Genomic DNA, 15692 nt, shown 5'->3' with positions numbered 1-15692 from the left:
CTCTGTTGCCCTCTTGTTCACCTCAGGCATGCAGCGGCGGCGCAGGCGCGTCTTGGACACCTCGGTGGCATACGTCCGTGGGGAAGAGAACCTGGCTGGGTGGAGGCCCCGTAGCGACAGCCTCATCCTGGACCACCAATGGGAGCTGGAGAAACTCAGCCTGCTGCAGGAGGTGAGGCCTGGCATTGGTGGGGTCTGTAGGGTGTTTGGGACGAAGACTCCACAGAGTAGTGGAGTCAATTTGTGATAGAATTGGTTGGTCAATAAATAGGAATACATTATGCATCATGGTTGGCATTCATATACAGTAGCTGTTTTCAAAGTACCTTTTATTGAATAGAGTTAATACTCACCAATGAAGGTGACTCACCTGGACGATGCATGGCGGCCATTTTGTGCCAAAAGAAAGTCAATGGTTTCTCTGGTTGTGTCTGTACAGGTGGAGAAGACCAGGCACTACCTGCTGCTGCGGGAGAAACTGGAGGCCACCCTGGCTGTGGGGCAGGACGCGCTCTGCAAGAGTGGTGAAATTAGCGACTTTGCCAAGAGCCCCATCCTCAGCCACTGCCCCGGGGCTAGCCCCGCCCTGGAGAGCCCCAGCCAGAGGCAGAGGGAGCTGGCTGCCAAGGTGACTACCAGTCCCTGGATTCAGTTAGGAACCAGGCCCAACACTTGCTTGGCCACCTTTTTGGTTGTCTCTCTTTGTTGGATTAAAATGCATTATAACTTTTATTGGTAGTTGTTATGAGTAATAATAATCTTTGTTTTTCCTCCTCCTCCTCCTCCTCTTTTCCTCCTGGGGTCTCAGTGTCTGCGGTTGCTCATGCACACCTTCAACAGGGAGTACAGCCAGGTGAGCAGCAGTGCCAGTGAGAGCAAGGTGAGCCCCAGCCCCCAGACCCTTTAACCCCCTCTATAACCCACTTACAGTACCCCATGCAGGCTACTTTTAACCAGCCAGTCCCTAGCCCGAAGCCCTTTGTATCCCATAAAAACTTGCCCCCTGTAGACTCCGACCCATTGTCACTGATCCCACCCAAGATACTTGTCATCTTCGTTCTTTCCCCTCCTGATCCCTTGTCTCGTTCACACACTCAGCCTCTCCGAGAATTTAGTATTCCAACAAATGACTGAATTCTAACGAGGAACTGCATTCTAACAAAGCACTTGAACTAAAAACAAAATAACTAAACCGCACTCTGTTCCTTCATTCATTCACGTGTACTTGCTCATATTCTCATCATCAGTCATAAACCCCATCCCCTAAGCCAAAGTCCCATATTCTCTGTAGATTTACCTCCGGCCTATGGAATCTTTCACCCAGCCCCTCCTCAACCTAGCCTTTTTTGATCATACCCCTAGCCCCCTCTTTTCTCACCCCCCACTCTCACAGAATGGCAGGCTTCTTTGTCCCTACTACAGCATGTTGTCTGTAACATGTTTAACCAAAAAGCCTGGGGCAGAAACCTATCTCTTCTCATGACCTCATCGCATTGCCTGATTAGTATCAGACCTTGCAGACCCTTCAAAGTGCAATACAGTATGTTGGAGCTGTTGATTTATGTATAATGGTGTCACTGTATGTGCGTGTTTGTGTGTGCTTATTTTTGTGTTTGTTCTTGTGTACGTGCATATCTCTGTGTGTGTGTGTGTGTCTGTGTGATTATCTGTATGCGCTTGTATGTGTGTGCGTTTCAGCTGTCTGAGATGTCAGCGTCGCTGATGTCTCCGTCCTCTTCTAGTCTGAGCACGCTAACTCCGTCCTCTACTTGCCCCTCATTGGTGGAGGGACATTATGACATCAGGTATGTGACCTTTCGCCTTTCAACTGTCACCCCTTACTCCCATTTTATTTGCCCAAGACTTGCTCCTGGACAAATAGTAGGTGCAAATGAGTTTGTTCTCTTTGTTGATAGAACATTGAGAGAGCACAGAGAATATTTTGAGAACGTTGAGAGAGTGTTTTTCCCTGTTCTGCAGACACACTGGGCCCAGCTCTGGCGCTTCCACCCCAGACCTGGACCCCTTCAGTCCTGTGGACAAGAAGAGGACCCTGGGTAGAGGCTGCACCTTCGTCCCTGACATCCAGGAGATCCGCGTCAGGTGAGTCCAGACCATTTTTGGTTATCACTATGGCAACAGCCTCCAGGAAGATTAAAAAACACAATATTTACATCTTACAGTTAAATGGCAGAATGAGGAAAAGGAACGAAACAACAATATGATTAAACTAGGACTACTGTACAGGATTCCATAGAGACCTGATGAGTCATGCAGTATGATATTGTGGGGAATTATGATAGACAGTATCCATGCTAGATTAATTATTTAGAATCACATTAATGTTGGAAAATATATAAAGAACACCTGAGTTATTTGGATAATAATCAATGTATTGAATGGGCTGTTTAAAAAAAAAAAGTACTAAATCAACAACAAATAATCAAATAGAAATTATGTTGATTTCAGCCCCATCGTGTCTAAGAAAGGCTACCTGCACTTCCTGGAGCCCCACACCAGTGGCTGGGTGAAGCGCTATGTAGTGGTGCGCCGGCCCTACGTCTACCTGTACCGCAACGACAGGGACAGAGTGGAGCGTTCCGTCATCAACCTTTCCTCCGCCCAGGTGGAATACAGTGAGGACAAGCAGACTCTGCTCCGGGTACGACCGACCAGAACTACTTTCAAATATAACATACAGTGCATTCGGAAAATATTCAGACCGCTCAACTCTTTACACATTTTGTTACATTACAGCATGATTCTACAATGGATTAAATTTGTTTTTTCCACCTCATCAATCTACACACAATACCCCATAATGACAAGTTGAAAACTTCTTTGCAAATGTATTAAAAAGAAAACACAGAAGTACCTTGTTTACATAAGTATTCAGACCCTTTGCTATGAGGCTGGAAATTGAGCTCAGGTCCATCCTGTTTCCATTGATCATCCTTGAGATGTTTCTACAACTTGATTGGAGTACACCTCTGGTAAATTTAATTGATTGGACATGATTTGGAAAGGCACACACCTGTCTATATAAGGTCCCACAGTTGACAGTGCATGTCAGAACAAAAACCAAGCCATGAGGTCTAAGGAATTGTCCCTAGAGCGCCGAGAGAGGATTGTGTCGGGGCACAGATCTGGGGAAGGGTACAAAACAAGTTCTGCAGCATTGAAGGTACCCAAGAACACAGTGGCCTCCATCATTCTTAAATGGAAGAAGTTTGGAACCACCAAGACTCTTCCTAGAGCTGGCCATCTGGCCAAACTGAGCAATTGGTGTGAGAAGGGCCTTGGTCAGGGAGGTTACCAAGAACCTGATGGTCACTCTGACAGCGCTCCAGAGTTCCTCTGTGGAGATGGGAGAACCTTCAGAAGGACATCCATCTCTGCAGCACTCCACCAATCAGGCATTTAGATTCTCTGGTCTGATAAAACCAAGATTGAACTCTTTGGCCTTAATGCCAAGCATCACGCCTGGAGGAAACCAGGCACTGCTCATCACCTGGTTAATACCATCCCTACGGTGAAGAATGGTGGTGGCAGCATCATGCTGTGGGAATGTTTCTCATCGGCGGTGACTGGAAGACTAGTCAGAATCGAGTGAAAGATGAATGGAGCAAAGTACAGAGAGATCCTTGATGAAAACCTGCTGTAGAGCGCTCAGGACCTCAGACTGGGGAGAAGGTTCACCTTCCAGCCAGAGCCCGGACTTGAACCCAATCTAACATTTCTGGAGAGAACTGAAAATAGCTGTGCACCGACGCTCCCCATCCAACCTGACAGAGCTTGAGAGCATCTGCAGAGAAGAATGGGAGAAACTCCCCAAACACAGGTGTGCAAGGTTGTAGCGTCATACCCAAGAAGTCTCGAGACTGTAATCGCTGTCAAAGGTTCTTCAACAAAGTACTGATTAAAAGGGCTGAATACTTATGTAAATGTCATATTTCTGTTTTTTATTTTATGTAAAAAAAAACGTGCTTTTACTTTGCCATTATGCGGTAGGAACAAAAATCTATTTCATCCATTTTAGAATGAGGCTGTAACGTAACAAAATTTGGAAAAAGTCAAGGAGTCTGATTACTTTCCGAATGCACTGTAAATATGTTTATTTATTAGAAATTTTACAGGATGAAATCTCTTGAGATGCACCATCTCATTTTCAATTGTCCAAATGAAAAAATATGTAACACATACACTAGTATGTGGACACTCCTCCAAATGAGTGGATTCGGCTATTTCAGCCACACCCAATGCTGACAGGTGTATAAAATTTGAGCCCGCAGCCATGCAATATCCATAGACAAACACTGACAGTAAAATAGCCTTAATGAAGAGGTCAGTGACTTTCAATGTGGCACCGTCATAGGATGCCACCCTTCCAAAAAGTCAGTTCGTGAAATTTCTGCCCTGCTAGAGCTGCCCCGGTCAACTGTAAGTGCTGTGAAGTGAAAACGTCTGGGAGCAACAACAGCTCAGCTGCGAAGTGGTAGGCCACACAAGCTCACAGAAAGGGACCGTTGAGTGCTGAAGCGCGTAGCGCGTAAAAATTGTCTGCCCCCGGTTGCAACACCCACTACCGAGTTCCAAACTGCCTCTGGAAGTAACGTCAGCACAAGAACTGTTCATCGGGAGCTTCATGAAATGGGTTTCCATGGCCGAGTAGCTGCACACAAGCCTAAGATCACCATGCGCAATGCCAAGCATCAGTGGTGTCAAGCTCTCTGCCATTGCACTCTGGGGCAGTGGAAACATTCTCTGGAGTGATGAGTCACACTTCACCATCTGGCAGTCTGACGAACGAATCTGGGTTTGGCGGATGCCAGGAGAACGCTACCTGCCCCAATATATAGTGCCAACTGTAATGTTTGGTGGTTGAGGATTAATGGTCTGGGGCTGTTTTTTATTGTTCGGGCTAAGCCCCTTAATTCCATTGAAGGGAAATATTAACGCTACAGCATAAAATTACATTCCAGACGACTCTGTGCTTCCAGCTTTGTGGCAACAGTTTGGGGAAAGTCCTTTCATGTTTCAGCATGACGATGCCCCCGTGCACAAAGCGAGGTCCATACAGAAATGGTTTGTCGAGATCGGTGTGGAAGAATAGCAGTAAAGCGGGGACCAAATCCATATTAATGCTCATGATTTTGGAATGAGATGAGCAGGTGTCCACATACATTTGGTCATGTTTTTCTTTTCTTTTTTTACTATTTTCTACATTGTAGAATAATAGTGAAGACATCAAAACTATGAAATAACACATATGGAATCATGACGTACTTCCAAAAAAGTGTTAAACAATATTTTATATTTGAGATTCTTCAAAGTAGCCACCCTTTGCCTTGATGACAGCTTTGCACACTCTTGGCATTCTCTCAACAAGCTTCATGAGGTAGTCACCTGGAATGCGTTTCAATTAACAGGTGTGTCTTGTTAATTTGTGAAATGTTTTTCCTTCTTAATGCGTTTGAGACAATCAGTTGTGTTGTGACAAGGTAGGGGTGGTATTCAGAAGATAGCCCTATTTGGTAGCAGACCAAGTCCATATTATGGCAAATAAGCAAAGTGAAACAACAGTCCATCATTGCTTTAAGACATGGTCAATCAATCAGGATTTTTTATAAATTTTTTGACAATTTCTCAAAGTGCAGTCGCAAAATCCTTCAAGTCCTGTTATGAAACTGGCTCTCATGAGGACCGCCACAGGAAATTAAGACACAGGGTTACCTCTGCTGCAGAGGATAAGTTCATTAGAGTTACCAGCCTCAGAAATTGCAGCCCAAATAAATGCTTCACCGAGTTCAAGTAACAGACACATCTCAACATCAACTGTTTAGAGGAGACTGAGTGAATCAGGCGTTCATGGTCGAATTGCTGCACTACTAAAGGACACCAATAAGAAGAGACTTGCTTGGACCAAGAAACATGAGCGATGAACATTAGACCGGTGGAAATCTGTCCTTTGGTCTGATGAGTCTACATTTTTGATTTTTGGTTACAACCACCGTGTCTTTGTGCGACGCAGAGTAGGTGAACGGATGATCTCTGCATGTCTGGTTCCCACCATGAAGCATGGAGGAGGAGGTGTGATGGTGTGGCGGTGCTTTGCTGGTGACACTGTCAGTGATTTATTTAGAATTCAAGGCACACTTAACCAGCATGGCTACCACAGCATTCTGCAGCGATACGACATCCCATCTGGTTTGCACTAACAGGCTGACTACACAAAATCAGAAAATCAAATCAAATCAAATGTATTTGTCACATGCACATGGTTAGCAGATGTTAATGCGAATGTAGCGAAATGCTTGTGCTTCTAGTTCCGACCATGCAGCAATATCTAACAAGTAATCTAACCTAACAATTTCATAACAACTACCTTATACACACAAGTGTAAAGGAATGAATCAGAATATGTACACAAAAATATATGAATGAGCGATGGCCGAACGGCATAGGCAAGATGCTGTAGATGGTATAGAGTACAATATATACATATGAGATGAGTAATGTTGGGTATGTAAACATTATATAAAGTGGCATTGTTTAAAGTGGCTAGTGATATATTTATTACATCAATTTTTCATTATTAAAGTGGCTAGAGATGAGTCAGTATGTTGGCAGCAGCCACTCAATGTTAGTGATGGCTGTTTAACAGTCTGATGGCCTTGAGATAGAAGCAGTTTTTCAGTCTCTCGGTCCCCGCTTTGATGCACCTGTACAACTGTGCAGTTGCCGTAGCAGGCGGTGATACAGCCCGACAGGATGCTCTCGATTGTGCATCTGTAAAAGTTTTTGTGTTTTTGGTGACAAGCCAAATTTCTTCAGCCTCCTGAGGTTGAAGAGGCGCTGCTGCGCCTTCTTCACCACGCTGTCTGTGTGGGTGGACCATTTCAGTTTGTCCGTGATGTGTGCGCCGAGGAACTTAAAACTTTCCACCTTCTCCACTACTGTCCCGTCGATGTGGATAAAGGGGCTGCTCCCTCTGCTGTTTCCTGAAGTCCACGATCATCTCCTTTGTTTTGTTGACATTGAATGTGAGGTTATTTTCCTGACACCACACTCCGAGGGCCCTCACCTCCTCCCTGTTGGCCGTCTCGTCGTTGTTGGTAATCAAGCCTACCACTTTAGTGTCGTTTGCAAACCTGATGATTGAATTGGAGGCATGCATGGCCACGCAGTCATGGGTGAACAGGGAATACTGGAGAGGGCTGAGAACGCACCCTTGTGGGGCACCAGGGTTGAGGATCAGCGGGGTGGAGATGTTGTTACCTACCCTCACCACCTGGGGGCGGCCTGACAGGAAGTCCAAGACCCAGTTGCACAGGGAGGGGTTGAGACCCAGGGTCTCGAGCTTAATGACGAGTTTGGAGGGTACTATGGTGTTAAATGCTGAGCTGTAGTCGATGAACAGCATTCTTACATAGGTATTCCTCTTGTCCAAATGGGTTAGGGCAGTGTGCAGTGTGATTGCGATTGCGTCGTCTGTGGACCTATTGGGGCGGTAAGCAAATTGGAGTGGGTCTAGGGTGTCAGGAAGGGTGGAGGTGATATGGTCCTTGACTAGTCTCTCAAAGCACTTCATGATGACGGAAGTGAGTGCTACGGGGCGATAGTCATTTAGCGTCATGTGCGCTAGCGTTGCAAAATAAATGTAGAAATCTATATTATTCAATTATTGCACCCACACTGCTCGCGTTCGCCAACGAGCGTCTGCGTTGACAGGTGCTAAAATAGAAGTCAGTTCTATTTGTGACGCAGATCTCGCTGCAAGTCCTGCCTCTCCCATCTCCTCATTGGTCTATAGAAGCAGGTACCCACGTGCCATCTCCTCATTGGTTATACCCACATGGATGACTGAAAGACGAACGAGGTCGGTGGCGGTAATGCACCTAATTTATGAAAGTTGCCAATCGCAGTATAAAGTCCAGAGAATAAAAAGCCTAGAAGGAGGAGAGATGACGAGAAACGATTCGGTTGACTGTTTTATGTGTGGATTAATTGTCGGAGTAGAGGACCTTGTGCATTTCAGGTAAAATAACAACTCAATGTTTTATATCCCAGGACAAATTAGATAGCAACAGCAAGCTAGCTAAATAGGACACATTTAATGTATGCACGATGGCGCACTCGTCAGAGAGAGAGGGGAAGGGAGAAAGGTATTTATGGGGGGGTCATAAACCTTACCCACAGGCCAACGTCATGACAGTCCCCCCATGTTGGGTTCAATCTTGCGATTATCCTGCATGTTGCAAAACAACATAAAAATGAACGTGGGTTGTCCTGGTTGTGGATCATCGTTGTGGTCCCCATCTGGCGGTCGACCCGGGTCGGGTGTCTGCAAATGAAGAAGTCCGCTCCAAGGCTGGGCAGCAGATGTCCAGTTGGAGGTTGCTGTTTCAGTCCCACCTCTGGTGGTCGACCCGGGTAGGGTCTCTGCAAATGAAGAAGTCCGTTCCATGGCTCGGCAGCGGATGGCCGGATTGGGATCGCCGTTCCAGACCCGTCGCCTGGTCGTCCAGACTGGAATATCTGGGCAGTAACTTAGGCAGATGTTAACAACGCACACACACTCATGAAAAATATCATTACATTTCCACCCAAATGAGCGGCGTTGTGGCACTAACTGATGGTTGTATGGGGGAGTTGTTTATGGCACTATCACTTTCTATGTGCCGAAGAAAATGAAACAAAATGAATGAAAGCATAAACAAAACAAAATATAGTTATGCCACCTTAATCATCTAATTGGACTGTATTCTATCTACGTCCATGGTCTTGGCAAAATGACCCTATCATGGCATTGTCTAATGTCATATCTAGGGCTTTCCTAATTTGCGGGGTGGTGCTTAGGGTACTATCCTAAGTTGACAACTATATGATAAGTCTACAGCTGTAAGGCACTCGTTTTGGGCAGTCTACAGGGATGACCGATGGACTTCTGAGAAGAAAACTGGTGAGTGCTGTAGCTGTAGAGTTAAACGCCTCAAAATAACTGTTCACTTTACTAAGGCTGGTATTTTGCTTGGAGCCTTAAGTGATCCTAGCATAAATCCTAATGGGATGTTCCGTTGTGCATGTGCGTTTATGCTTACACAAGCACACATGTCAAGGGAAGAAATCCAAGTACCCTGGCAGATTACAACTTGTTCAGAATGAGTCTGACGTAGTCAGGTAATTTTCAGGTCAATGCCTGGAGGTCAGTCAGAATTGGTGTCGAGGGAGTCTGTAGTGGTTTTACTACAAGTCACTGTGTCTTCCACTATTGTAGTGGCGATAGGTATGAAGTCTACTTCATAGCTATGTTATCCACGGAGGAGTTAACCTCACGACGGAAGTACTCTAAGTATTAGACCAGTCGTACGTGGTGTGATCATGGTTCATGACTTCTAATAACTTTTCTCCTGAACAGAGGGTCCTATTTATTAGTGACGTGTGTTAACCATTGGAAGAGTGCACTGGAGATTCCCCTCCAAGTGTTGCACTCTGAGTGACTCCTATGTCGCTGTTGTCAAGGGTAATTTGATTGGTTAGGTCTCTAACCTTCTTACTGATTGTAGCTGGACTGACTGTTGCTGGTATTGGTACTGGTACTCAAGGGGACCAGTTATCCTACCGATTTATTCTGAAATATTATCTAACGGAACACATGATTGGAGCATTTTACTAGTTGTATTGTAGTTGAACCTACACATGGCAAGGAATGATTATTGTTGCCATTTGTTTTGGAGGTGGACAAGTCCACTGGACTTCCTTTACGACCAGTGTGGTACACCTCAGTACTATCTTAGGTGTGTTTTAAGATAATCCCCCGTCTAGGGGCCTGTCTGCTCCTCACAGTTCTCAAAGGGGAGTTTACAACTAGATTTGATTTATGCTCTGGCGGCCTCGTACGGTGTTGTCCGTAGTCTCGAGCCCCCCACCGGCCTCGATAAGGCTCATCATGGGTCTGGGCCACTATTCCCCCCCTTTGTGTCTCGGGACCCCCCCACCAGCGGGTGGTGTTGGTATCCGAGGCGCAAACGAAAGTTCGGACTCTATGTACGAGTTGTCAGTGGCCGCGTTATTATGAGAATGGCTGTAACCTTTCAACCAAATCTCCTGGTGTTTGTGCTTCAACACCCTCAGTGGCTGTCGAGGTCTGTCAGTCACCACTGCGTCCGCGTGTGGCAACCTCTTCAGTACCTGCAAACTGAGACGAGGATATCGGTCTGTGATATCGCAAAGTGTTTCACCAGTGGGAGTCGGGTCAGTTGCTGGACTGATGCCATTAGTGTCATTGTAAGGGTTGACAGTCGCCCACAAAGCGGAAGGTGTATCATCGGAAGCAGAGTATACTCTGCGCATCGATGTTTTTCTTGCTGAGACAGCCGCAGTGCTTGCGGAAGTGTCCGAAGGGCAAGAGAAGTTAATCTCAAGTACCGTATTGCATGACTGCAAGGAGGAGGGAAGTTGCTCATTCACAGAGACAGCTGGCTCGAAATCATGAAAAGAATGGTCAATCAGATTGGCTGATGGAATGTGTCAAGATATCGTAATATCTCCTTGGATCGGATTCTGCACCAAGAGGTTTCTAAACGTCTTTTTCCCAAGGGGTGCTTTCAACAGATACCCCTCGTGAATGACTGCGCTGCAGCTAGCGTTAGGGGGAGACAGTGTGGTCAGTGGAGAAGGCACTGTGGCCTGTGACCATACCTGGTTGGTTTTCCAATCCATCAGTGGGAGTAACCGATCCATCAAGTCTGCTCCAAGTAGCAGGGGTACAGTTTCGAGGCTGGTAACATACACAGGGTGAACGAGCGATACATCCTGGAAGTGTAGTTTCAGCATGACTCTCAATGTGAGAGGCGAGGTAGTCTGAGTGACCCCTCGAAGTTTAGTGTCGCATCGTTCCACTTTTAACCAACGTTTAGTTGGCTTCAAAGCCCTTTTGAGATCATCGAACAATGTTTGAGAGATGAGTGATATTGTTGCACCCGAATCAATTAGCGCATGACAAGTTAAGCAGTCCTCCAGGACTGTTTCCAGGTATGGCCGTTTAGATTCGTGGTTAGTGGACATATTCCCCACAAAGTGGAGTGGTCGTTCGCAACGACGTGATGTGCCATTTCTGTTCAAGGTGGAAGCAGATTGACTTTTCCGATTTTGAGTGGGCTTGGCTTTAACGAAGCGTTAGACCTTTTTCTTTGCAACTTTTGTATCAGAGTCTATAGACAAAGCCCGGGGGCTTGTTTCTTGATCAAGCGGGCCCTGGATAGGGTCTTGAATGAGAGCGGGAGAAATTTTTGCTTTAATGTCCTTGCTATGGGTGTTAATTTCTGCTGACCTGGTGTCCGGTAATTCCCCGTCTAGTCCTTGTGACTTATCTTTTACCCTTTTCTCAAATTGTTCTCGCTTTAGTTCTTCCCGTAGTGGAACTTCTGGAGAACATTGGTCTATGTTTTGATAGTCCTTCAACCCTTTGTTACCCTTGTGCTTGGACACTTTGTGTGGGTTGGGTGCAGGAACGTAGCGAACAGGTCGATTGTAGCGATAGTCGTTTTGAAGGCGACGTACTTTACAGTTATTTCGACTTTGGCGGTTATTGGAATCATGGTTTTGTGGTAGAAACTGTTGTTGTGCGTCATCTCTCGACGCTCCAATACCTGATAATGCACCCTCTAACTGGAGTGAGTGCTCCTGGTCAAACTTCAAAACCGAGTGGTCAGGGCTCTTAGCGTTGCGAGCTTTTGATGCCTCAAAAGCTGTGCTTGCAAGCTCTCTGAGTTGTAAGATAGGCAAGCCAACGTGGGCTGCAGGGCCCAAGTAGGTAATGAAAGTGGGATACATGTTCGACAGAAAGATTTGTTTGAATGGTAACAGCTCTTCCATTCCTGTTTCTGTGAGTAGGCCAAAGTAAGCTGATCGAAGCCTATGGTAGAAAGCTTGTGGGTGTTCGTTCCGAGCTTGTTTGACCGTGTTAGCCAGTGAGCTATTGTGTTTGCGAGTCGCAGAACCACTGAATTCTAATTTCAAAGCTGTGGCAAGTTTAGCGTAGTCATTTAGCATGTGTTGCTGTTGTAGGCGAATGAACCTCGTCACGTGTCTATTCGACGTTCGCTTCAACAGGTAAACCCTGTCAGAACCCGTAGCGTTCGGGTAGCTATCCAACGCGTCCTCTATGTCAGCTAGGAACGTCTCAGTATCGTTTGGCTGACCTGGAACGGGGTCAAAGGTGGGGAAATTCTTGACGAGTTTGTCAAGGTGTTCCGCATCAAGCGGGCGGAGAGGGTTGACTTCATCCTGTGGGGAAATTGGGCCCGAAAGGCCAAGAGGAGAAGCCAAGCTTTGGCTTTGTTGGCCAAGAGGCGCCATATTACTCAGTGCCGAATGGCCAAAAGGAGAAGACTGAGGGACACATGATGGAGGCAATATCTGAAACCTATCGTCTTCACTCCTTTGAGTACTGGACTCCGGTTGCTTGGATGGATAGTCATGCTGTAGAGCGTGACCATTCTGGACTTCCTCCAGATGGTACCTAAGGGTGGTATTCTGCTGCATTGCAGAGTCCACTTGAGCGCTTAGAGTACCGATTTTGGAGACGTGAGTGTCACACCTGCTCCTTTCAGTCTCAAACTTATCTGTCATGGTTTGCAGATAGAGGTCTTGAGTACGGAGCGAGAGATTCAGTGATGAGATTTCCTCTGCTTACTTAGAAATCAAAATTTCCATCCTCATCACCTGAGTTCTCTCATCATTCATTTGGTCAGCGACTTCAATAAGTTCTGCTGATTTGTCTTCCAACTTAGTCATTGTGTTCATCAACTGATCGTCTTTGGTCTGCAGAATTTGGAGTAGAACATTGTTACCTTGAGTAACGTTCAACAAAACTGCCTGCATGTTATCAAATTGAGCGCTCCTGTTTGTAGATAACTCGACAGATTTATCTAGTTTGGCGTGGACTACATCGCATTTAGTTTTGGCTAAATCGAGTTGTTCCTGCAGACGATGATTTTGTTGGAGAGTTTGTGCTCGTTCATCGTCATAAGTATTTGCAATTCTATTAATTGTTCCGATTTCAAACGCAGTTCCTCGACTAGCAGAATGTTTTCATTTCCTGCTTTTGTCAATAGTTTCTCAGTTCTCTCCACCTGTGCCCTCATGTTAGCCATGTCTTGCATGTGCTTCAGCTGTGCACTGTGGTATTGGACCGATGCCAACCTTTGATGGCGATACATAAGTGCTAAAGTGGAGAGAACCGTCACAAAGCCTGTGTTTGATGGTTGATTTTGGAGAGCGTTTGCAATTTCGGCTGTTTTTTCGCTAATGGCATAATTAGGGTTGGTATCGCTGCTGAGGTCAGAGATCAATCCTTTTATGGGTGGAGGTTCACTAATTAGCGGAGGAGTGGTGACCACCTCCTTTGGTAGCTTGCACATTATTAGAAAAATTTAGAGGAAAAATGTTCCTATTTTTTTCAATGTTTGGGTTTGGAATTCATTGGAAGCTGCAAAGACAAGTTTAATCTATTTATAGATGTTGACGAACCATCAGTACTGTACCAGTAATGTGGAAGTTGGACGTGAATGAATTTGCAAAAGCAAATTGAATTAATTAATCAATGCCAATGATTAATCCTACCTGGGTAGGCTATCTGGGTATTAAACTTGAATTAACCTGAGAGGTTGCTTCATCCAGGTTAATATGAGAAGTTTAAAAGTGTCTCATTTGATTGGAAGAACATTAAGGTATGTTCAACAATTTAACTTATTAAATTGAATGAGACGATAATCCATACAATCTCCATTGATTGGATTTCATAAGTGTAAACAGTCGATCAAATGTTGGGAATACTCCCCACTATGGTACACTTCTTCCTTGGGCCGAAGCCACATGGGATTCCCGCTGGGGCGGGACTTCTGTCAGTACTGGATTACTGAATGGGTTTTGCAAAAACCAAATTTTACTGATTGATCAATTTTAATGATAAATCAAACCTGTATAGGCTATTTGGGATTTAAACTTTAATTAACCTGAGAGGTTTATACATCTAGGCTAATGTGGAAAAAAGATTACAATGTCTCATTTAGAAAACTCATCAATTTGGATATTATTTAAAAGATCCACTTGAGAATGTAAATCTGGCAATTTCACTTATTAGTTCAATTGAATAAGACATCGATATCCGTCTGGATATCATGAGTAACGACTTGAGTGTCACCTGACTAATTCTTCTTAAAGGAAAGTACTGGTGACTCTAAAGAGGTCCCTGCTGGCACACGCTGAAATCAAGCGGAAGTACCCAGGGTGGGACTTCCGTTCCGCAAGGCGGAGGACTTACCATGTGGCACAAGACAAAATGGCTGTTTTCCCTTTTGTAAGCTTAGCATCTCGAGCAAGCTAATCCTACTTTTTGCATTTTTCAGGCATAACATAGGATTCCCTTGGCAAGGGAAAGGTTTTACTCATAACATGTTCAAACCCTTTTCGGCGATTTTTGACGATGTTTTAACTGGAACTCGCAGCAAACAACGAAATGCGCCGTGGTCTACTCGCGTGGAAACACGAGAGAGACAGAGAGATACTTATCGCTGGTCAAGCTAATCTCATGTATAACTTACGCTACCCACTGACTATGTCAGAGCACAACACGGTGGCGGGGAATCTCCAGCACACACCACCAATAACTCCTGTCTACAATTCCCATAATGTCTATAATAAAATTGGTATATTATGTAATCTGCTTTTCAATTTTATATAGGCTGAATCAAAATGAAAGCGTCATCCTATTTTAGATTCCTCGCACGGGGGCTCCAAAATGTCATGTCTTTGGCAATGCCCGGATTAAGTGATATGAAATGCTATCCTATAAAATCCTTTCTCTGTAATTAATATCACCTGATTAGCTAATCATGTAAATGTAATTAACTAGAAAGTCGGGACACCACGGAAGAGTGTTTATAGAGCCGTTATCTTCCGAATAAACTCTTAAAAACGTAGTATTATTTTACATCGATAGCAGTCAATATTAATCGTCACCTTATTTTCAGTCTCATAATGAAAGTTGTAAATTCTTGGTTATCTTCACGAACCCTGGCTAACAGGTTGAATCAGCAATACAAAATTGGGTTTAATTATTTATTTACCAAATACCTAAACTAATCACACAGAATTACATGTACACAGAATACAAATTATGTCATACAGAAAACACCCCTGGTGGACGGAGCCGACATGGCGGCTTGTTACACAAAGAAAGGGGGTTAGGCTTGAATGAAAGAGCGGGAAGACTGAGGAACAAAAGAAACAGCAGCTATGCTATCGTAAATACAGTATCTTATGCATTCTAAATTACCGCCCATTTGGAAAAGGAAAATGCAATAAATATTTACTCTGAGCTGCACTTCGGTAGATTAGTCGTAGATAGTAGGCCGGGTTGGCCAACAGGGATCTTCCTGTCCTCGGAAGAATGTCTCTGGTGGTCAATTGGATACGTTGGGGTATCTTCATCAAAGCAGGGCACTTTCCTTATGAAAATCCAATTCTCTCAATTGGAAGCTAAAATTACATTTAATCTCCTAACAAACAATTTCAATATCAAACATTTCAATTGCTTAACAATTCCATGTGACTCTGATAACTGGAGGGTGTAGACTTTCCCAGGTACAGTTTATGTCGTCCTGTCATCAGTCATAATGTCTCAGATG

At 44.8% G+C, this 15692-nt stretch overlaps 1 protein-coding gene across 14 annotated transcripts in view; it reads left to right on the top strand.

Moving 5' to 3' along the window:
* LOC106568769 (kinesin-like protein KIF1A) overlaps window positions 1-15692 on the top strand; it is a 63792-nt gene that overhangs the window by 43904 nt on the left and 4196 nt on the right. For all 14 annotated transcript variants that reach the window (XM_045693859.2, XM_082960728.1, XM_082960727.1 and 11 more), the window contains 6 exons: window positions 27-172; window positions 440-628; window positions 809-880; window positions 1699-1805; window positions 1981-2103; window positions 2470-2662. In XM_045693859.2, the coding sequence (XP_045549815.1) occupies window positions 27-172; window positions 440-628; window positions 809-880; window positions 1699-1805; window positions 1981-2103; window positions 2470-2662 (830 nt within the window). The remainder of the gene's footprint in view (window positions 1-26; window positions 173-439; window positions 629-808; window positions 881-1698; window positions 1806-1980; window positions 2104-2469; window positions 2663-15692) is intronic.

The sequence above is a fragment of the Salmo salar genome, chromosome 14, assembly GCF_965601325.2.
Source record: "Salmo salar chromosome 14, fSalSal1, whole genome shotgun sequence".
Classification (NCBI taxonomy): domain Eukaryota; kingdom Metazoa; phylum Chordata; class Actinopteri; order Salmoniformes; family Salmonidae; genus Salmo; species Salmo salar.
This window is presented reverse-complemented; position numbering and strand designations above follow the sequence as displayed.